The sequence below is a fragment of the Podarcis erhardii genome, assembly GCF_964252035.2.
Source record: "Podarcis erhardii genome assembly, chromosome: 3".
Lineage (NCBI taxonomy): Eukaryota > Metazoa > Chordata > Lepidosauria > Squamata > Lacertidae > Podarcis > Podarcis erhardii.
The window spans coordinates 53540143-53563682 of record NC_138507.1 but is presented as its reverse complement, the minus strand read 5'-3'; the positions used below and the strand labels follow the sequence as shown (position 1 = coordinate 53563682).

At 39.9% G+C, this 23540-nt stretch overlaps 2 protein-coding genes across 14 annotated transcripts in view; one reads left to right on the top strand and one right to left on the bottom strand.

The window, feature by feature from the left end:
* Positions 1 to 23540, bottom strand: part of LOC309339324 (uncharacterized protein) — a 126593-nt gene that overhangs the window by 2007 nt on the left and 101046 nt on the right. For 4 of the 8 annotated variants that reach the window (XR_014155174.1, XR_014155175.1, XR_014155176.1 and 1 more), the window contains 4 exons: positions 23006 to 23115; positions 21174 to 21252; positions 9910 to 9986; positions 5994 to 6170 (listed from right to left, as the gene is read on the bottom strand). Coding sequence is in view for 1 of the 8 variants with exons in the window: in XM_081857540.1 (XP_081713666.1) it covers positions 6025 to 6170; positions 9910 to 9986; positions 21174 to 21252 (302 nt within the window). In the remaining 7 variants the exon portion in view is untranslated. Of the gene's footprint in view, positions 1 to 5993; positions 6171 to 9909; positions 9987 to 11991; positions 12117 to 21173; positions 21253 to 23005; positions 23116 to 23540 lie in introns of all 8 variants that reach the window. The other 4 variants (XR_014155178.1, XR_014155180.1, XM_081857540.1 and 1 more) reach the window with 2 other exon arrangements.
* The window catches only part of HS3ST5 (heparan sulfate-glucosamine 3-sulfotransferase 5), a 148400-nt gene that overhangs the window by 32183 nt on the left and 92677 nt on the right, over positions 1 to 23540 (top strand). For 5 of the 6 annotated variants that reach the window (XM_081857357.1, XM_081857362.1, XM_081857360.1 and 2 more), the window contains exon 2: positions 21888 to 22089. The gene's annotated coding sequence lies outside the window, so the exon portion shown is untranslated. Of the gene's footprint in view, positions 1 to 13605; positions 14051 to 21887; positions 22090 to 23540 lie in introns of those variants that run through there. The other variant, XM_081857361.1, reaches the window with a different exon arrangement.

The following is a 23540-nucleotide window of genomic DNA, read 5'->3' as shown; positions in this document are numbered from 1 at the left end:
CCAAACATGTATTTACATGTTTTGATAGTTTTGATTTTTTCCAGTGAATGCTTACAGTAGTATTCGTTTTTCTCAATATACCACAAAACAAAAAACTCTTAAAGGCATAATCTAAGAAGTCTTTTGGAGTATTTGTGTACTGGGTTTGTTTTGTTTTTAAAAATTGAAATAGCAGCTGCAGGGGCCTTCATGATTAGTATGGGGGCCATGACTCATGAAGAAGAGGATTCCTCCCATGTCACAGTGCTGGTGATACGCTGCTATTTCACATGGAAAGAACTCCATTTGCCTCATGGTAACTTTCTTTACCATATAAAAAAAGCAGTTTTAGGGGGAATTTGTATGGGTGATGGCAAAGGAGGAAAACATTGAAATCCTGGGGTAGTATTCAGCTAAGTTCTACTCAGAAATTGTACTTGAAAATTGATGCAGATGCCTAAGTTAGTTTACTGTACTCCATTTAAAACTTAGTTGAATACCATCTCTGTTATGTAGTTTGGTCCTGGCTGTTATTTCTGACAGCGGTTCCTTGTGCTGCATTGCTGCTTCACTGGGTCTAGTGGGCAGCTAGTGAAGCAAGTTCTAGAAAGTGAGGATCAAAAATTATGCTGTGCACATTTAGCTTTCTACATAGCTTTCTGCACTGGGGTCATATGTATTTGAACTGCCTCTAGGTGGATAAACTTGGTGGTCAATCAGTATATTGGTGACTAATAATTAGCACAGAAAAGCAAGAGAAGTTATTTAAAGAAGGTTTAAGAAACAGAGGAAGAAGTGGAACTAAGGTTTCTCTAATGATATACATCCATACTTAGTCATCTGCTACATAATCAATATTATCAATAATATCTTGAGGCTTGTCCTTCTGGTAACACTTCTAATTGCTTAAATACTCTATACTATGCTGCTTTAATTAGTATATCCAACCATCTATTTTTAATGCCCCTAAAAGAAATATGGCAATCAGAAATGTCTTTTGGGTGTGCATTACTTTAAAGGAACCATTTTCAAATAGAATTAAATGCTCAAACCTGTTTCACCTATAAAATAAAGATTCTTAGAAAAACAATAATTCAGTCACATAAAGATTTGTTATCTAAAGAAATGGCCAACTTAGAAATAGATTAGCTATTTAAGACTAATTTGGCCATATGTCTAATGGGTATGGTTCATAAACCTACACATAAAAAGCTTTGAAATGGAGAGTGGATGGTAAAATTGCCCCAGGTTTTATCTTCTTTAGTTTGACTATTTAAATAGCTAACTCTTTCCTAACCTGACTGCTGTAAAAAATATTATCACATAGCCAAGAAGGGTTTGCTGCCTCGGAGACAGAACAGAAATTTTGTTGGTGTATTGTCCAACAGCTTCCCTAACCTGAGCTGATGGAGGTGGTCTTAGTGGTGGGTTTTGGGTTACCTTTCCAAGTTCAGTGCTGGACTTCATGATAACTAAGGCAATCATGAGTCTTTTTCTATAAGGCGGATCCAGCACATGTGCTCGTCATACTCTTGTTTTGTTCATTTGTTTTTATTTGCCATAAAACATTTCAGGAATGATCCAATCATACATGGTTTCAAGTCACTCTATTGTCATGGACAGAACATTGATGAAGTTTGGATTGTTGTTCACAGTTTCTCTCTGCAGGGATGGAAAACTGACTAGGATGGCCCTGAAAACCTACAGAATCCCAAGGATTCCTGAATGCTTTGGGGGAATTTCTAATTGGCATGCTGGCAAACATGTTGGACACTGATCTCATGGTGGAACAGTGAAGTGGAGGGGCCATTGATAGGATCATTCTCAGATGGCTCCCTGGTTTGGAAGGAAGTAACAGGTGATGAAACAATCAAATGATGGCTCAAGTGGCTGAAATCTTGCAGCAAATATGATTGAAGACAGCTAAGAATATATAATCATATGGTGATAGTGATGAAGATTGCCTATTTCTCTGCCACCTTCTGAAGGTATATGCATTCCTTCATAGCTTTGGGGAAAACTGAGACTGAAACACCATGTATGACCCAGAGATGATGGTTGGATTCTGCTGTATAATATATTTTATGGTGCTTGAAGTTTTTTTTAAAAAATACTATGAGGATGAGAGAGAGAGAAGTATGTCTGCAGGAGATTGTCAGATGAAGGGTGGTCTAGAAATAAAAATAATAATTATGATGATAATAAATGCCGGCTTGAGCCCTGATTCAGAGGCAAGTCTTCCCCATTCAAAACAATATTAGGGATGACTCAACATACTCCTTGTATGCGCAGAGCTGCTATTACAAATACTGAATTCTAGAGAAGGCTTTGCTCACTAAGTCCACTGGAGTGAATGCTTTGGTGACCTAAATATTGTTATAATGTCATCTTTGCATGAGTCAGTACCCCACAACCCAATCTTACCAAGGTGCCCAGTGTGGTTGTTAGGTCAAGCTCCTTTGGCTTTGCTCTTCATGTGACTATGCAATGTGCATGGCATAAAGGCATGACAGAGGAAGAAAACTTTGGTGCACTTCAGCTATCTTTATTAACTTGCTTTAGCTGTATTCTAATGCCTGACAATGCACCTGATATATTTGTCTGTTGCCAACTTAATGTGTGTCTCTATCTGATCATCAATTTGACCTGGTAAAATAAAAGTGTATTTCTAAAGAGCACAGTGATCAGTTGCTTTTTCTTTTTCTCAAAGATAGACCTTCAACTCCAATCCTCTCCTAGTCTCAGTCTCATGCAAGATCACCTTTTTGTCACAAGCAACCCCTCCCCTCAGGGAACAAAGGCTTTTAAGTGTTTTTCTCCAAGAGACCATACTCTTGAATTTCTCCTAAGACAAATTGCTCATCTATAATTAGCTCCCCTTCTGTACCTCCCCTTCCTGTCCCCCTTGCCTCCTCCTCATTGGTAATTTTCTTGTCTAGTTAGGATCCAAAGGGATCATGAAACCACGTGTACCATTTTTTCAGTTTCTCAACTTTTGTGCTATTTTGGGAGTGTTCTGAAAATGCTAGCTCTGCACCATACATGGTTCCCTGGGTGAAGGACAGCCTGCCAATAATGAGAGGCAGACTGTGGCTTATGTCCAGCAACACATGCCGAAACACTTCAAGAATCCCAATATAAAACCATGACTGAGATTCTCAGCTCACTATGAAACTCAAGAAATCCACTCCTGGTCCTTTAATCAGAACACGTAATTATCAGCACTCATCCCCAGGGGTGCACTCCTCCATTGTCTCCCAAGATTGATGGATGCCAATCAACCACTCTTCTGATCCTCTGTCTCCTCCATTTCCTCATTTTTCATGTCCTTTCTGCTCTCATGTGTTCTTAACTAGTGTCATTTGCATTTGATTGCCCTTCCCCCATTGCATTGAGGTCTTTGTTGCAGCCTGCTAGATTCCTAGCACCCCTCCCAGATCCTTATATAGTAAACATAAATATTCCCCACCTCTGTCTATCTCTACTTCTGTCATAGCAACATGCAAAACATAAGCTGTTGGTCCAGACAGAGTGGGATGAAAGAAATATATCCTTGTGTATTGTCTCTCAGCAAATGATTTTATTCTCTCAAATCATTCTGGTGATTCAAGTCACATGGCTGAACAGTGCTGTGTAGTAATAAACAAATTTATTTTGAATCCACATTGGGACTCAGTGGTCCTTTGCTAACCTTTGTTGTGCCACAAATCTGGGCTCAAGATCTTGAAATATCACACTTGTATGGCAACACATGTTATGGAATGCATGTTAATCTGTAACATGTGATCAGGGACATGGGTAGGCTTGCTGACACTGAACACTCCTCTCCCTGAGAAAAAAAACTTCTGTAACATGAAAATTGCTCCAGTGATATAAATTCATATTAAATAGGCTGTGAACGAGGCGGCTAGAAATCCATGTCGGGCAGTCAATATTACACACCATTCTCTCACAAATTTGTGGAAACATGCTGCACGGTTGCACATCCTGTTCCCTGTTGTATATATCTAGGTCATAGCTACTCCCTTGATCAACACTGTATATGAATCATGTAATTAAATGGTCATGATGGTCCACAGTGTAAAAACTGGTAAAGATTTACAGTAGCTGTTAAAAGGCTCAGACAATTACCTACCATCAAATGTTTTATTTGCCTGGGGGTTGCTGTTTTTTTTTTTTTTTTTTTTTTTACACCTAACCTCAAGAATCAAGTAAGCAAAGAGAGGCTTTTTCGGTAACATATTTACACCTTCAGCCTCTGTGGTTTTTTACATTGTGATAAGATCAGAAATAAGCCACCAATGTTTTATTTAAAAATAAAAGCTTCTTTTCGCAGGGGAAGTTAAGGAAACATAAGAGATGTCAGGCCTTATTCCTGAGAAGGTTAGTATTTTACAGATACAAATGTAACAATGTCCTTCCCATGCAGACAGCTGAAAATGATTTAAGGGTGAAAGCCAATTGTTGCCCTTGTGCTTTGCAGCCAGTGAAGCTGTTTGCTGATAATGGAAGAGGACAGGAGGGATTTTTCCCCCCTGATTCCCCCTACCACATACAGGGCTCCATGAAAATAAGCTCATGGGAGCTGAGGGACTGTCCAAAACAGGGGGAAAGGAGAATAAGCAAAAAAAATGCTGCCCATCCTCTTCCATCTGAATCCCACCCATCTTCTTCAATTTGGTTATGATATGGAGGATTTCAGCTACATTGTAAGATGCCACACCATGCAACCAGAGCTAAAGATATTCAGTTCTGATACAGAGTCTCAATGTAATCTGACCATCTATGTGAGGTGGATTTCAAACAATACTGTTCACTGTGTGGTACCACATGGAAATGTTTTCCAAAGGCCTTGGTATGTTTATATGGAGATGGAGGTGGTGTGTTTCACTGCCTGAAGTGGCTCTATTTCTGATTACATTGTATGTGAGCAATAAACAAGTATATCTCTGTATTTATTTATGTATTCGTTAGGAATACTTATAAACCACTAAACATCACAGTAATGCTACAGTGCTGTATAAGAATAAAAACTATACAAGTAAAACAAAGATCAAGAAAAGTTCTCAAATATCATTAAATACTGTCTGCAGGTAGTGTGATGCTTATGGAAACACAGTAAAAATAAAGAAATTTTAAAGCATCTAACAAAATACTTTGACTATAAGTTTTATCCGAAGATCAGCATTCTTGATTGGTACAAACAACTCAGTATGCAGCTCCAAACAGATACTTCTCATCTGTCATGGCAGTGTCACCTTCTGTGATGGATAATGCTACCAATACAAATTTGGGTAGAAGGTGTTCTGCTGTTTGTACCACATAGATTAGCAGACTAATACATTATTTAGTGTTTCCATAGTGTTCGCTTTCTAGATATTTTAAGAATGCCCTCATGTCTGGCCAAGACTTCAGAGCCATGTTTTCTAGACATCAGCATACAGAGGACTTTCTGTGGCCCCTAAATGTCTTATTTGTAGTGAAATTGGGAAATTCAAGGTCTTGGATGCATCATTGTGGATGTTGCTTGTGTTTCTGATTAAGACAATATTTTCTGCAGGGCAGCAGACATAAAGGGCAATTAAAGGTAAAGGGACCCCTGACCATTAGGTCCAGTCGTGGCCGACTCTGGGGTTGTGGCGCTCATCTCGCTTTATTGGCTGAGGGAGCTGGTGTACAGCTTCCGGGTCATGTGGCCAGCATGACTAAGCCACTTCTGGCCAACCAGAGCAGCGCACGGAAATGACGTTTACCTTCCCGCCGGAGCGGTACCTATTTATCTACTTGCACTTGACATGCTTTCAAACTGCTAGATTGGCAGGAGCTGGGACCGAGCAACGGGAACTCACCCCATCGCGGGGATTCAAACCACCGACCTTCTGATTGGCAAGTCCTAGGTTCTGTGGTTTAACCCACAGTGCCATATTGACAAAACAAAGGATAGAAATATGCTTCCCAAAATTCCAGGTGTACCATGCGCCTGACCTCCCAGCAGCGGAGTCCCTTCCACTTACCAGCAGGGAGAGGGGTGAGGCAGTGGGGAGGTCAGTGCTGTGCAAGCACATTGGCAGAGACAATCCAGCACTCCTGACACTGCCACCTTGTCCCAGTAAGTGGCAGAAGGATAGCATGGGAAGTTGTATTGAAAGCTTCTGGGAGGTCCAGGAGAATGGCAAAGGTCTGTGCCCTGACTGAAATATATCAAGAAAATCAGTATCAGTTTGCAGGAAAGGACCTGCTTGAACATTTTATCTAGGAAGATAAATGTTAAGCACTGGCTGAAGATGTAATTCACACCGTCCAGATCCCCAGCAGGTTTCTTTATGACTTGTCATTCCATGGCCTCCTTTAAATAGTCAGGATCACCCCTTGGACCCAGCTGGGCACTCTTGTCATATGTTTTAACCTAAACTAATGATTCATGCAGTAAGTCTCAAACCATTACATTATTTAGATTTGACAACGACTAAGCCCTGACCCTAGGGACGCAGGTGGCGCTGTGGGTAAAAGCCTCAGTGCCTAGGACTTGCCGATCGAAAGGTCGGCGGTTCGAATCCCTGCGGCGGGGTGCGCTCCCATTGCTCGGTCCCAGCGCCTGCCAACCTAGCAGTTCGAAAGCACCCCTGGGTGCAAGTAGATAAATAGGGACCGCTTACTAGCGGGAAGGTAAACGGCGTTTCTGTGTGCGGCTCTGGCTCTGGCTCTGGCCAGAGCAGCGATGTCACGCTGGCCACGTGACCCGGAAGTGTCTCCGGACAGCGCTGGCCCCCGGCCTCTTGAGTGAGATGGGCGCACCAACCCCAGAGTCTGGCAAGACTGGCCCGTATGGGCAGGGGTACCTTTACCTTTACCTTTAAGCCCTGACCCTGGCACTCCTTGTGGCATTATGACAAGCTCTGTAAAATGCTTCTGAATAGGAGAGTGTTTGTCAGACTATGTCCAAAGGATCGCTCAGTTCCTACATGAGAAGTAACAGCAGACAGTCATGGCTGACACAGTTTCCCAGGACAATTTGCCTGCTTCAACCAATCTTCACTTGTAATGTCAGCTGCCATGGAAAGTTAGGCATATGCAATGACTTTAAGTTCTTCTGGAATGAGAGTAGGGATCATGGCCAGTACTCCATGTGAATTGAACTTCCAGCCTCCACAATTTCCCTGTCTCCAGAGCCCCCTGCAATCCACATGTATTCCATGGTACATGTTTAGGGGTTGGAAAGCAGAAAAGTTGACTCAGAAATGGTTCCTTTGGAATATGTTTACAAACCATGGACTAGTGAATGCTAGTCAGTGTTGTTGGTTTTACAACACGTTTGCAACAAAGAAAGGCATCCTATATGGCACTTTTATAAACTGAATTCATACTGATTTTCTGGAAACAATTGGCACAGTATTCGGCTTTGTATAACAATGAATATTTGCAAATGTCCCCATGTATGAATACACATTTTAAAAAATTCTGCCATTGCCTTCTTATAACTGAAATACTCTGTTTTTTAAAAGCCAAGCCATCCTGTTCTTCACTGCTCCTGGGGTGAAAAGTATAATTTGTTGGAGGCCATTAGACTTAGACACCATTCACACAATAATGATTTTTATAATTACGTATAGAAAAGATTGTGAATCCTTTTTAAGTACAATGAGCTGCTAATTATTCTGAGCCTGCGGAAAGAACAATAGATTAAACAATTTGTCTTTTAAAGCTTACAGTGCTGTATTTGGTGGATATAGTGGTTGATAAGGAAAATACTTTTAAAACACAAATCATGCAGTATTTAATGCTTCTTTGAAAACTGCTGTCTTCATGTTAATTATAATGGATCTTAAAAATGTAGATTGTATTTGAAAATATCATTTAAGATTTTACTGACAGCATACTTTTAAAGTGTATTTTCTACTGTTGCCTGAGAAGGCCAGCGACAGAAAGATTTAAGCAACATTATTTACATACATTTTTTGCATTTGCTTTTTAACAGTTAAATAATAGGAACAATTTTATATAATAAACAGCTGGTAAACCTGCACTTCAGGGCACTGAATTCATCTAAACTTAACATCCCTGCAAAGTGATTTATACATTTATTTTCTTTTATAATAACACTGAATGGTCTTTGCTACTTCAAACTGATTGCCAAAGGACAGTTAGTTCTCATCCCAAACTGTGGCAAAAATAGCAAGGGTGCTGAAATTTGAGCTTTTCAGAAGGATATAGAAACATGCAATTTACACTTGTCCCTTTTAACACTGTGCTTACTGTATCTACTCTGGCCAAATTGCCTTTTACAAGGAGAGCTATTTTTGTTCTTACATCATAGGCTGTATTGTAGCTCTACATGAATTACAAAACCCATAATCTTTATTTTCAAAATGATGGCACCACTTTTCTTCAGTTACTGTATTTACTGAATTTTAAGTTATAGCTGAGATTGCAGAGCATATTACAGTTCTCCAATGGAAGAATTTCATTTGCAATTAAAGTTTTTGAAGTCTTTAATGCATCTGTCAGAATGAATGACAGACTCATTCAAGGTTCCTCTTCAATATAGGTGAAATAAAAGTTGTCACAGCAGGGTTCTTTTGGGGTGGGCGGGTGGAAATTAAGGTTATCTGCAAACTTGGCCAGGGAATTCTGAAACTTTTGAAATTAAGTGCTTGCCATTGCCCTATACAAATGTGATATCAGTTTGGAAGTATTTATTATGTATCATTTATTTCATAATTAATGCCAGGTATAGGTTCATCATTAGTACCATATTGGTTGGCCAACTCCAGAATTCTTTTGATATATTTGTTCAGGTGAAAATTTAATTTCCTTTTATCACATAAATTTTGTTTGTTGTTTTTAATGTTATAGGGTAATAAACATCATAGTACTTGGGTTTCCTATGAAAACATTTGGCTTGGGGGTCACTGAGGAAACTGAGATCCATGGAGAAGGGAGTGAAAGTATACCATGACTGGTATACCTAATGTCTTCAAATCCCTAATGTCTTCAAATCTGGAAATGTACAGTTTGGTACAGGTTGCACATATTAAGTCCCTTCTTGTACCAGGGTATCATTGACTATGATGGATATAGAGTGCTGGCATCTTTATGCAATTAATGTTCACACAAAACCATGGTAGGAAAGAAAGGATTAAGCTTCCCTTCCCTATGTGATATGGCTTTTACCTGCTCATGCCTGCTAAGATATTCTTTTTAACCTGATGTATTTGCAAGTAATGCATTTAATGTCACATCTAGTTTGTGGCATAGATTTTCAAGAAAAAGAACCCACTTCAGTATATAAATCTAAGATGTAGGCTCTGGATCATGAAAGCATAGATTCTAAGGGGCTGTACGGCTATTGCTTTTTGTAGCAACAGAAACACACAGTTACCTTTCTGGAATTTAAGAATTAAATGGTGTTTCTATCCTAGTGGTGCAGCAATAAAGCTGTTGGCATATTTGCAAAGCTGGATGGGGGACCATGTGTTGAGATTCCTGTATTGCAGCAGGTTGGACTAGATGACCCTCAAGAACTCTTCCAATTCTACAATTCTATTATATTTTTTAGTATTATTATTGAGAAGCTTTTCTTTTTTCAGAAACTTAGCATGGTCCAATGCCACTATTCCTTCCAGAATATTCGTGGCTCACACGTATTTATGAGGTGTTAGTGTTGCAGCACATTTAATGTGATAGTATTAAATGTTCATATTTAAAACAAAATCAAAATCAAAAGTACTTCTGAGACTGTGGGCTGAACACTCATAGACAGGGCATGCTTGTAATGTGATGGAAGTAACATTGGTTAAGTTACAAGCGGTCTTTTCCAGATTCCAAAGAATGAAAAACTACCTTTCATGTCAGATTTGTCTATGACCAAAAAGGTACTGATGTTTCCATAGTGAAAATAGCAAGTGGTTTATTCACAGACTCCTTCTGTACCTTTGCTCAGTTGAATTCCAGATGCACCAAAGCCAACCATTTCTTCTCTCCTTTTGTTTGCCCCTTGGACTGTTAATCTGATTTGTTGATATTGTTGACAGGCTGCAATATGAGAGAGGGAAATAAAAATGAAATCATTTTCAGTGCTTGATAGAATAATACAACGAGGCATAGTATTAGTCACAATGAACATTTATTTCAGCACCAAGAAAAAATTTTTTGTAGAAGATGTGGCTTGTGCAAGTATTTTGTCTTCTTTTTGTTAATATTCAGGTCACAATCAGAGATGGGAGGGAGGGATGGAGCCTAAGCACAATGCTGCTTTTGATTTTTCTGTCACTTAGATATTCATTAATAAACTGTATCTCTACCATTGCTCACTTCTCAAAACTCACATAACATTTAGATGAGCCACAGCGGAGTCAGAAATGTAGACAGCTCTGTGCTGTATTCATAGTGGAAGAAGTAACAGGAGAAAAGAGGTAGAATAATATTATAAACTCTGAAGAAACTATTTTATATTTCCCTGCATCATTTTCACTTTTTACCATTTGTTTAATTCAGAATTATTTAAATTAACTATAAAACAATGAAGCTTTTTTTCCAAATCAGGCCAAACAATATTGCTGTATATTTATTACTGTGTTGTATACTTATTTCATTTTAAAAAGTAGTGTCTGATAAAATTATTTCAATCCACCCCTCTGCCTCTTTCCTGTTCCCCTTACTGCCAGCCCTATAATTCCCCCTTCAAAGTACAAAGAACTAGATCATATCAATCTTCTTATTGTCTTTGGAAAATCTAATCTGTGGGTCAATGTTGGCCAGCTTTATCTTAAAAATTATCCAGCTGCAATTTGCCTGACAATTCAGCTTCCTTAAACTAACCCCCTTTCCCTCCTCCCTACTTCATTTGATCAGGGAAGTCTAATTTGCAGCTGTCAGGAACTTGGATTGATATGCTACTTTAAAAAATGATTTAGTCATGATTTACTCCAGTTTGGAACAGAAAGCAACAATATATTACTATCCAAGGAGCCAGTAATCGAGTTGTAAACCTATGTATTTTTGCCCATAGATGAACTAGAGCAGTTTGTTATCCAAGACTGCATATGGCAGTTTCTCCATAGGCCACAAAAGCCACAACCAAGCAATTTGAGTTGAATATTTTCTGCATCGAAGGCATGGAAGACTATAAATTTGAAGTCAAGGAATGAAAAAGAGAGAGAAGTAACAGTCTCTGAAGACAAAACGCAAGCTCTGAAACGATTTTTTTCTTTTTTTAAAAAATGGCCTGGAAAGCTCAGTGTTTCAGTGCATAATATACCGTATTTGCAAACTATTCAGGAACCACTTAATATAAACAAACAAGAAAGCTAAGCACTGTTGCCAACAATGGGAATGTGGGACTGTTTTTCTATATAATGCAAGTAGTATATAATATCCTTCAGGTGAGCAACAGAGCTGCAGAAACCTTGATTACAAAGCTTGAAATGCTTTGTAATCATATTGTCAGATTTTCCTTGGCCGGAATCCAAACCTGTTGAAAAAGCTGTTCCACTCACACAGAGGAGCTTTTAAGCACTTCCCTTCAAGCCCAGCCCCAAAGCCCAATCCCAAGTGTGAGAAGGCTTCCAAACCACTACTTTATGTGTGGCTGCAATTGGATTTTCTCTCCCTGCACATTCTGAAGCACTTTCACTACTCATGCACAGGGGGTGGGAAGTATGGTGGTGGATCTGAATTGTGAATATTTTTAAAATGTCCACCTTTTCCCAGTGAACATGAAATTATCACCATCAGTTTATTACAGTCAACAGACCAGAAACAAGACCAAAAATTAACCATAGAATAGACCAAAATTTGATACACAGGATATGCACCAAAAAGTGCAAAAAGGAAGAAAAGCTCAGTAGTATACAAAATAAGTAACCTCAGTTAAGTCCCTGGGAATAATTGCTCCAGTTTCAGTGGTTATTTCCTCCTTAATTCTCACTGTCACAGATAAAAAATATTAGCCTCATCAATGTCACCAATGGGATTTTTGCTCCCAGCAAATATTTAACATGGAATTGAGCTAACCTTCCTGGTAATTTGGCCAATAAAAGACCAATCATTTGCTGAAAAGCTCCAGTGTAGAAATTGCAAAACAGAAGGAAGGACATGTTCCACACATTCCACCTCCTGGTTGTTTCTGGGGCATACCTCTAAGGAGAGAGGAAAATCAGCATAGCTACCCCAGAGCATTTGAAATGATGAAACATTCAATCTGGCCAGAGTAAAAGCTCTGCAGTATTTAACTACACATGAATTCCTAAAATAAGCAACTAACTGAAAAAGAACATTATAGGAAATGCTCAAGGAGCAATGTGAGCAGGTTATACATGTGAGCCAAAGGGTCCTGAAAGGAAATATCCTAGAATCTTTGTTTTACCAGAGCTAGTGCAGAATTAAGTATCATTTGAAGAAGGAAAAAAGGATGCAACAAGATTTTTGGGCAATAGACTTAGTGTATACACTATCATATCTATCCTTGGGTAAATATGGTAGCCACCAAGTTGGTATTTTAAAGACAAAGATCTTAAACCAAAGTTTTAAGGCTGCCAATCAAGCTCTTATCTCAAAAGGACACCATCCTGTTTCCAGTAATATAGCTGCATTAGGAACACATCTTGGAATATGTAAAAGGACTTGTAAGAATTTAGCTTGAGCATCATTTAATTCCAACAACACTCCATTAGTTCAAATAGGAGCGCCACAAAGCACTGAAATAACCACAGGAATATATTGACACTCTTTAGTGTAAAAAAAAGCACACTAGCAGACTGGTTCATTGAAGTTTTCTGAGAAGCAAAGGATCTATGTGTAGCCCAAGAGATAAAATGATGGAATACCGCCCCCAAAGTGAGCACGAAATGGATTGGATACATGTGAACCACCAAAATCTACATCTTTTCAATTATCCAATTATATACCCAAATTGTCATGTGGTCATTGTTTCTACTATCAGAGCTCACACTCAGCGGCAGCCCATCCTATTTCCCCAGGGTCATCTTTAGTATATGCGCTGCCGGGGTGCAAAGATCTGCCCAGCGCCCCCAAATTTAGTTTAGCCGCCCCCAAATTAACTTTTATTGAGCTTTTTTGGGAGGAGGGAAGCCAAAGTTGTTGACTTTTTTTAAGAGGGAGCGAACTCAAAATTGTTGAGCTTTTTGGGGTGAGGAAAATCGCTCAGCTGTAACAATGACACAGCGGAAATGTCTGCTTTTGCTTCCTGACTTGTCAGGAATATTTGACGCTACAGAGTAACACAGCGATGGAGGGGGGGCGGGGACTTTGGCTCCATTGCTTTTCACTGTTGCCAATCGAGAGGGACCGGTGTACAGTAGGTATACATTTGCCGCCCCCCAGAAATTGGGGCCTAGGTGCCCCACACCCCTTGCACCCCAGGGTAAAGACCGCCCTGTATGTCACTATTTGAGTTGAAATGGGAATGTGCTGCCCCCTGCCGCCCCTGTGTCCTGCCCCCTCCAGTTCTGCCCTGTGCTAGAACTCTGGGAGCATTCCGTGAGGCATTCCCATTCATTGGGGAAGAGGTGGAAGTGTTCCATTGTGCAGTGGAAGTGGTGGAGCAGAGAGCAGCACGTTCCCATTTTGCTTCAGGGAGTGTTTTGGAAGGCAGTGTTAGCGGTAGAGTGGCCTGAGATGGGTGCTTCACCCTGCCTCACTAGTTAGCCAGCTGTGCTCACAGTTCTATCTTCTGCTGGCTTTTATCTGTTTGTACGGTAACAAGCAGTTTATCTGTGTGTACGGTAACAAGCAGTACCTATTACTAGAGAAGAAATTAGAAAAAAACACAGTTTTGATCCCTCTCTGGGAATAATTGGGACCATCTCCAGTAGCCCATAGAATGCTGATCTTACACCACCTTAGATTTTTGTCCACCTCACACAGTTTTGCCTGGTTTTACTGTAAATGGCTTTTTGGAGTCTTAGGCAGAGATCTTACCCATCACCTGGTCCTTTGGTTTGTTTGTTTTATTGGAGATGCTGAAGACTGAACCTGCAATCTTGGACATGCAACACGTGTTATAGCACTTAACTAGATGTCTCAAGAATTTGGGTTTGAGTGTTTCTTTATGGTGAGTTCACATGGTACAATTTGTCCTTTTCATTTTTCTATTGAGAGCCATCCATTATTATTTTTTCAGTGCTCACTCTAAAATTAACCTTTTTATTACTGGAAGGCTGGTGTTAATACCTTAAACTTCCTAGAAATTTTGATTCAGCATACAGCTTGCCTGACATTTTCCACTGCAGAAGACCTCAGGTCAATGTGTTGTGGCAAAGCATATAGCTCTAGTGGCATTTCATGGCCTTCAAATAGTTCATGTCATTTAAACATTTCATGACATAAATGTTAATTTTTCAGTGTGATCATTTCTGAGGCATGGCATATAATTGAGATGTTGCTTTGGCATAGCATAGTTTATTAATACCTAATCAGAAGATAGAAGTATTTTGCAGAAATTTGAAACAGGTTCTGTATTTTACAGCCTAAGATAGGTTGATAATGGCTCAAAAGTATTTTCACTTGGGATTTTTATTGTTCTTCCAACAGGAATAAATCTAGCTCTTCCCTCCGGCTAGCAGTACATTTCTCATAGTTTGATAATCCAGTCTTACTGAGCTCTGTATCCCTCTCCTCCCATGTGAATGGCACACAAATTTGTGACTCAAGTTGGCCCATCAAAGCGCAGAGCTGTGAATTGCATTGTATTTTTGCATCTAGGTTCTTTGCCAGAAGGCTGACAAAAATTAGAAACCTTTCATACATTACTTCAGGCAAGCCTAGATTTGCCAGGAGGACTTTGCACTACAACAATCTTCATCCAATCACAGTTTCCTAACAAGGGTACTTGTATGGTAAACACAATTGCTGCAATTCACCTGTTATAATCTTAGGTGTGCATTTCAAGCATTGTATGGATACATTTAAACTTGTAAATATGTGCAGTGGTCCTTATTGTCTAGCATGCCATTCACATGAGTGGTGATCTCTGCTGCATTTTCCTATATTTTCTCCATGAGTGTTTGTTTTCTGCATCCTTTTTTCATATAGGTATGAATGTTACCGCACATTATAACATGTTCAGTGTATCTTAACAACTGGCCGTTTAGCTATATAGTGACTGAATACCTGATAGGAAGGCTGAGTTTTGAAAGCACAAGGAGGCACTTGCACTCCAATCATAACATTGGTTAAGCTTGTTTTCATTGCAGTAGATGCCAATTAAATTACTGATTTTCATAATTATAATTCAGCATGGTAAGAGTCGATAATGAATGTTGTCACACTCAAGCTAAGTTATTACTGTATAGGAGCTCAGGTCTTCTTTCTGTTGATGTACTAATCCAAGAGTTTGCAAACAACACATTATTCGTTTTTCAAAATGTGGATTTCTGCAGTTTACAATGATATCCATTCTACCACATGTTGAATTGTTTATAGATTGAATAAGCTAAGCAATGCTGAAATTTTGGTAAAATCACACATCTCTAGTAAAAACTCTTTCATTTGAGGAATCTATATTACTGCCCCGAAGAGACTAGAGGCACAGCAGCGTTTTAGGCTGCTCAGCCTCCTTGCCTTACAGCTGATGCATGGGGTAGTACAACAGTTACTTTCTTGCATGTTCTCCAGCCTCTAGCTAGCCCCAAAGCTTCAATTCAAGATATTTTGGTCTGGATTGGAGAGTGTGGGAGAGAGTGCTGGAAAACAGGGGGCAAATAGCATTTAGAGGCATTCTATAGTGTGCTCCCCACTTATGTGATTTTCGCTTATGTGTGCAGGGCTCCAGAACGTTATCCCTGCATAAGTAGGGGGGCACCTGTAGGTTCTCCATAGGAAATGGCAATTTTGTAGAGCACTTTTGGACTTTGATTGTGCCACATGGCCTGCAAGCACTTCCCATAGCCTGCTACTAAAAGCATATTTTAACCTTTGCTGACTAAATTGACACTGCTGTTCAGCTCTTGAAAATAGTTTGTTTGATTGTTTGTTTCTATTTCTAAAAGCATGTACCGTATTTTTCACTCTGTAAGACACACTTTTCCCCTCCTAAAAAGTAAGGGGAAATGTGTGTGTGTCTTATGGAGCGAATGCAGGCTCCATGGCTTCAGCGAAAGAAACGCGAAGCCTCCGGTGCGCACCGACCCCTCTCGTTCTCCTGGCTTCAGGGATAGCCACCAGAAGCCTCCGGAGCGCAATGGGAGCTCCTGCTGCACTCCGGAGGCTTCGCATTGCTTTCTTACATGTCCTCCAGCTGGCCCCAAAGCTTCAACTCAAGATATTTTTGTCTGGATTTGAGAGATCGTGGGAGAGAGTGCTGGAAAACAGGGGGGAAATAGCATAGAAAGAAAATAGAAAGAAGTCCCTCTCGCTTTCCTGGCTTCAGGGATAGCCGCTAGAAGCCTCCGGAGCACAGTGGGACATCCCGCTGCACTCCTCCCGCTTCGCGTTGCTTTCGCTGAAGCCTGGAGAGCGAGAGGGGTCGGTGCGGACCGACCCCTCTTGTTCTCCTGGCTTCAGTGAAAGCCGCCTGAAGCCAGGAGAGCAAGAGGGATCAGACCACACCGATCCCTCTCACTCTCCTGTTTTTGCTTCGCTGGAGAGGTGCTGCGCAGCTTTCCCTCTCTGCGCAGCGCCCCTTCAGCGAAGCGGGAGGAGAAATGGAAGGGGCTCTGTTTCTCCTGCTGCTTCGCTGAAGGGGCGCTGCGCAGAGAGAGAGAGAAAATATTGCCCAGTCGAAAATACTGCCCAGTCATATATCAAAGCAGTGCACAACATATAATATTGTAAAGCGATACAAAATAATTGCAAGAATGACTGCCTCATCTAAAAAAAGTGGGGGGGGGGAATTAAACAACTGAATAATAGGCTTGTTGGCATGTTGTTGTTATATTCCTCCAATCTGAGCTAGATATTCTGGCTGGACAAGAACTTAATTGAATGTTTCCCACTTCCCTTGTCCTTGGAGGTTCGTGTGCCTCTAAAAATAAGTTTCTGATGGTTGGGGAACCCTCTGGAGCTGGAAGAGGAAATCAGCAGGGGGCTTGCACAAGCTGAGGTGTGTTTCTGCTCATACAAGAGCACCTTGGAATCCAAGCCATCAATTTTAAAAGCCATTTGCTTTATTTTTATTTGTGCCTGAAGAAAAGCTCTGTAAATCTAAATCCCCTAAGCATTTTATTTAGGAACAAAGATCATACACAAGGATGATTTTGTCTTTTCCATTCTGAAAGTATGACAGTTAAATATTCTTGTCAGTTGCTTGAAGGATTAAAAATCTTATTAAAGCATCTGAAAGGGTGTTTTTTCTCCCTTTTTTGCTGGTTTCCATCTCTGCCTTTCTCTCATTATTGGTTCTTTCTTTATAAATATTCATACTTTATCTAGAACTAATCGCTACTATGTTCTCAAATTAGCTGAGATGTTTGCCTTGGTGTACAGCCAATTAGCAGGAATCTAGGGATGTTATCCATTGACAGCTGGAAAGAGATCTCTAACAGCAGCATAAGGGGCTCCAGTATTACATAGTATTGGTGCATTAAGATTACATATTAGGATTTTAAACAGCATTCTGTCTACTGTTTCTAATTAGCAGTGTTTACTAGGAGAACATTGCAAAAAATGTATTCTTAAAACAACAGATAAAGGCAGATGTAACAGCTGTGATAGACTTTTGCTCTCCGGGACTACAGTCTGAAAATAGTGGCTTTGCACATTTGCAGCAGAAGCAAACTGTAAATGCCACAAAAGGCCACTTTGCAGCTCCCCAGAAGTTGTTTTACTCCTCTGTGGAGAATGTCAGAGAATCAACCATCTGGCCTGAAAACAGGCACTCCTCCTCCACTCCGTGGTCTCACTCCTGGTATACTCCCTGTGCCACTGTATCTGTGAACAGCTGTGGATGGTGGCATCTGGTTCTTTAGGTTCACAGGTAGAGTTGCTTGTGGGAGTCTTGGCCAAGACCGTCTTTACTGAGGGTGCAAGGGGTGCAGGACACCCCGGCGCCAAATTCGGGGGGGCGCCAGGCACCCGCTGCTGAAGCCGCCTATGCTCTTAACCATCTATCTGTTATGAAATAATAAATAATTTTCATCAAGCTAGAAAAACAAAATACATATATACCTAGTTATTACCAAAATATATACCTACTGTTTCACTAAAGGACTTTCAACTTTGTGTGCTTATTTACCAAAGACACGATGTGCCAGCAGCGGCGCTTGTCATTCACAACGGCACATTTTAATTTCATCACTTACAGTTCAAATTCGTTTAGAGAAATCATTAAAAAATAGTGTTTATTTTCACTAGTTGTCAGCATTTTCTTTGACTAACTACTTACTACTTAGGGCTCTACTACACATGCATTTCAGCATGCGATTTTAGTTTTCCATTTCCGCAAAAACGCACCTAGAGCACACACTATGAATTCCGTGAGCTGCATTTTTTCTTCATTTTACGATGAATGCTAAGCGAGAAACACATTTCTTTTTCCTCCCTTCTTTTGTAAACAAGAGATAAGGTGTAAGCGTAGTGTCTGACATAAGCATAATAAAAGTTAATTTTGGGGCGCTGGGTGGATCTTTGCACCCCGGCGGCGCATATGCTAAAGATGGCTCTGGTCCTGGCAGTGACCATACAGGACCTGCTGGTCTAGGAGGAACTTCTGAGGAATCCTGTCTGACAGCCTAAGGCAGAGTGGTTCACTGATCACCAGCAGCTGGCCTAGAGAGCCTTGAACATGACCTGACTTCTTAGCTGGTGCCTCTGCAGCCTCCATGCTTGCTCTGTTAGCACATGCTCTGCTATCAGGAGTGTTCCATGGGCATTGCTCTCCAAGTTACATTGTGCTTTTCTGTAGGACTGCTATGATGGATTTCCAGATCATAGCATTTCCTGATAATAGGCCCATATTCTTCATGATGATAGGAACTAAGCAAAATGGCATTCATTTCTTTGGTACTTATCTGCTTTCAGAAAATATGGATGCTTCTGCAAAGAATGAATAATCAGAGTAGATAAAGTTGTAAATATTTATGTTTCTGGAAACATCATGAGAAGAAGAGGGGAGTGCTTATCTCATGACTCGATTAGATTGCAATAATCTTTTCAGAAAACTTTGTGGTTGCCTCAGTTCCCAAAAAAAATTCATTAAATCCCATAATAAAATCCTAAAATGAACAAACCCCAAACCATTATTCCATTGAGATTGTAGATAAAAAAAGAATGTGAAGATACAATGTTTGCTGTGTTGTGTAATAGAATAAAGGTGTGCAGAACTTATTTCTGAAAGTTGCATTAATATGACCTCAAAACGCCCTTTGAGAATCTACTTTGAGCAAAAACACCTTGGTTAGAGTATTAAAGCCCTTCAATAACATTTATCATTTGTTATTTGTACAAGTCATACAACTTTGCTTCATTGCTGTTACAGATCCCACTTGAAAAATGTCTGTACTTTATAGCTTTATACATTACAGGATTACTTTTCTGCTGTGAATTTTTTTTTAGAAAAAAATATCATTTAATATTTACAGTCTTGATAATAATTTCAAAACAATTGTACATGCTAGTTTGGTGTTACTAAGAGACCATGCAGACCAGCCTTTCTCTGCCTGGATGGCAATTTCCATCAGCCCCAGCCAGCATAGTCAGTGGTTAGAGCAGACCTTTCTAAACTTTCCATGTTGATGATGCACTTTTTAGACATGCATCATTTCACGACACAGTAGTTCAGTTTTATTAGCAAACCGGAGGTTAAACTAGCCCCTTTCCAGCCCTGAGAGGAGTGTGGGGAGCGTTCATGCAAGACACCAACACACTGCAGCTGACACACTAATGTGTCATGACACACAATTTGGAAAGCTCTGGGTTAGAGGATGGTGGGTACTGCAGTCCAACAATGGTTGGAGGACACCATTTTGGCTGCTGCTCATCTAACTGTAGTCCAACAGCAGTTGCAGCAGCCACCATTGTTTAGAGAGATTCCCTTGAGTATGTTCATTGGGAGACTAGCCAATGCTATATCCTCAAATGCTGGAACACTGCATGAGAGGGTTCAAGTAGATGCTCTTCTTGTAATAAAGTGACAGAACCCTTGCTCTCATTGGCTCCCACTAGTGGCAGTAGAAGCATGGTAGATAATGGATTCGATCTTAAGGTAAGTTATGGTAATTTAAGGAAGTTTAAGAAAATAGAATATCCTGCTCCCTCCTCCCCTGCAGCCACTTGCGTTCCCCTAAAAATCTCTCTAGAGAGATGGGAAACACTCATTAACATTGTGGGATGGGGCACGGAGGGCTGCTGAGCAGTAAAATTAAATCAGTGTGTATCCAAGGCAGGAAAGTTCAGCTGAAATCAAGTCTGGTTTCATTTATTTATTTATTTACATTTGTTGAGAACAAATGTATGCCTTGAACACAGACTTTGCTATCATGCTTTAACTACTTCATACACATTCCAAGTCAGTAAATAGTAGTGAACATATAGATATTTTCCTAATGCTACTGATGTTCATTCCTTTCTTCTGCTTAGTGATGGATAGAAAGCTCCCAAGCCAAGCACTGGAAATGTTGTGCTTGGGATGCAGAATTATGGGTAGAACCTTTCATATCAAGGCTGACACCATCACTTTTATTGAACAACACTGCATCTCAATTTAAATGAAGATTTATTTATTTGTATGCTGTGAGCTAAATATACTCTCAAGGGGAGGAAGAAGTAGAAGCTTTTATTTTAAATTCAGTCTACTTTCCACTTATCAGCTTAGCTTCCCTCTTAAATACTGAGTTCAAGATTTCACTGAGAGGAAACATTTTAAAAAGCTTCTTTCCTAAAGCATAGATAATCTTTTCTATATAATGGCAGTCTTTTCAGAAGACAGGATAATGAATGCACAGGGCAAAGTGCATGTCCTTTAAAAAAATAAAATAGCATGTACTTCAGTAGCAACTCATACATTTTCTTCTTTTTGCCTAATTGTCAAATCACTTTTTAAACTAAGGGGAAGAAGTAAACATCTCACACAAATATGTGCAGCAAAGCCCCAAATGTTTTTAACCCAAATTAATATAAACATATTTTGAAGATTTTAAAAAACCAACTCAATATCTTTGGCACCTTACCCCAGACAAATTAAATGAGATAACTCAAAATAATTGTTGGAGATGTTGGGCACAAAGGGCAGAATTACTTACATATATTCTTGAGCTGCCCAAAAGTTCTGAATTTCTGGACCCCTTATATGTAGCAACTGTAAATCCACAAGTGATATTACTGGAATATTTAAAAGATCAGGTGCAAAGTGTGTATCTGGAAAGAATAGTTATTTTAAGCCGCAGAAACCTGTGTTGCCAAAAACTGATATAAGAGAAACCCCCAATGGTAACCTGTTGATTTGAAAAAAAATGTGTACAATATGATCAAATTAGCATATTGTAGGAGAATTCATAACAAGCAGCCTCTACCCATGCTATCCCCATCACTTATCAGCTCTTCTTTGTTGTTATTCTAGTGGAGGTTACTGTGTAGAAGTGGATTGGATGGATAGATAGATAAAGATAAATCGCTGACACTGACTGTCTTCCAAGTTTACATGCATTTGTTTTAAAAGAGAACATTAAGTTGGGCATTTATAGATGCACAATGCTGATCAATACAGTTGCATTCCTATATCCTAGCCTTCCTCCCCATAGTTCCCTCCAGAGGTGTTGGACAACAACTCCCATCAGCCCCAGCTAGCATGGTAAAAAATCAGGGAGGATGGGAGATGTAGTCCAAAGCACCTGGAAGGTGTTGGAGATGGCTGCTATAGTATAATTTTGTGGCCCTGTATTTTATTGTTGTTTTAGACTGGTACATGAACAATATTGCTTCTTCAAAATAACTGCATTCTGTTTTTCTCCCTACAGCCTTAACAAGTCAGAACACATTTAAGAAGAAATATCTATTCATCCCTTTTGCATCTGGAGCCTTTTTACCATATCACTGATCTCTCTTATAAACTCTGAAGGCTTTTGAGCACTGAAGACTGGCAGACATAAATTCTTCTTTGAATGTTCTTGGTCTAAAGTAGATGTATCCGATCTTCTGGATGAGTATAAGGATAAAAAGGTTGGTGGATTATTTGAAAGCCTACAGCTTCAGAACTATTTGTTTCTGTGTATATAGTACAGTGGGGTGGGCGGGCAGAGTTGATAGATGTCTGTTTTCCATGAGCGGTATAGCATTTTATTTATACTTGGGAGAGAGAACCCTTCTTTCTTTCTTTCTTTCTTTCTTTCTTTCTTTCTTTCTTTCTTTCTTTTTCTTTTTGGAATGCCATGGAACAGATTTCCTACTGGGAAAGCATCCAGTGATTTCTCTCAGTTTGACAGATTTGCTTTTGCATATTCCAAAACTGATTTAACTTGAACGTATCAAATGGGATGTTGTATCACTGGAAAAAAAATACCTATGCTTGTATTGGATGTGAGTGCTGTATCTATACAAAAATTGCAACACTTTAGGTGAATATAGAATTAACTAATGGGAAGCTGCATTCAATAATGGAGTGGAATGAATTGGGACCATGACACTTGTGCATGGAGAGCATTAACTCTTTCTCTTCCTCATTCATGATGGAAATCTCACCCCAAGAAGCCATGATTAACCAATGAGGTTTCTTTTTAAAAAGACAGCTACTGTATCCAGATACCCCTTTCCCAAATCTCTCCAGCAGATATCACCTTTGGTGGTGGACATTTTCACTGAGAAACAAGGATTTAAAACCCTCCTTCTGCACTGCTGCCCTGAACCACTCCACTCCACCCCACTCCCGCTTTTAGCTGAAGAAAAAAATAATGTCAGGCAATCTGATCATGGATATTCCAAGTTGTATCTAGCTTGGCCCTAAGAGATTAATTACTGATCCATAGTTTATATACATGCTATTAATGCCGCAGGGGAAAACCCCAATGTTTATTAGAAACTAGTCTAACAAAGGGGGCACAGAAGGTTTTGCCACTTGCTGTCCCTCCAGTGTACTTACCTTAGTTAAGGACCTTTGGACTTTGGGGCTTTCTCTGGCCTCTGCTGTTTATACTCCCTCATTTCCTTGGGGATTCTCATATCTCATTTCACACTGCCCACTTTTTGCAGCTGAAAATGAATGTATTTGTTTGACTTGATATATATGTGATACCTTATCATAGTGGCAAGTGAATATTCCCCATTGCAAAAGATTCTTAACTGAAGAACGTTGGAAGTAATTAACTAAAAACTTCAAATGTACTGTTCTTTATCAGCATTTTAAAAAGGTGTTTTTCCTTTGATATCTCCTCTCTCTCTCTCTCTCTCTCTCCCTCTCCCTCTCCCTCTCCCCCTCTCCAATTTATTGCTCAGACACTCCATAGTGGAACAGTGACTATAATGTTAGACTTGGAGGAGGCAGACCTAACTTTAAATCTGTATAACCACCATGTGCTGCATGTACATGTATAGGACTGAACATATCTCATCAGGATGTGATGACTCCCTGTTGTTCACTGGACTGCCTCTACCAGTTAAACTGTGGGGTTTTGTTT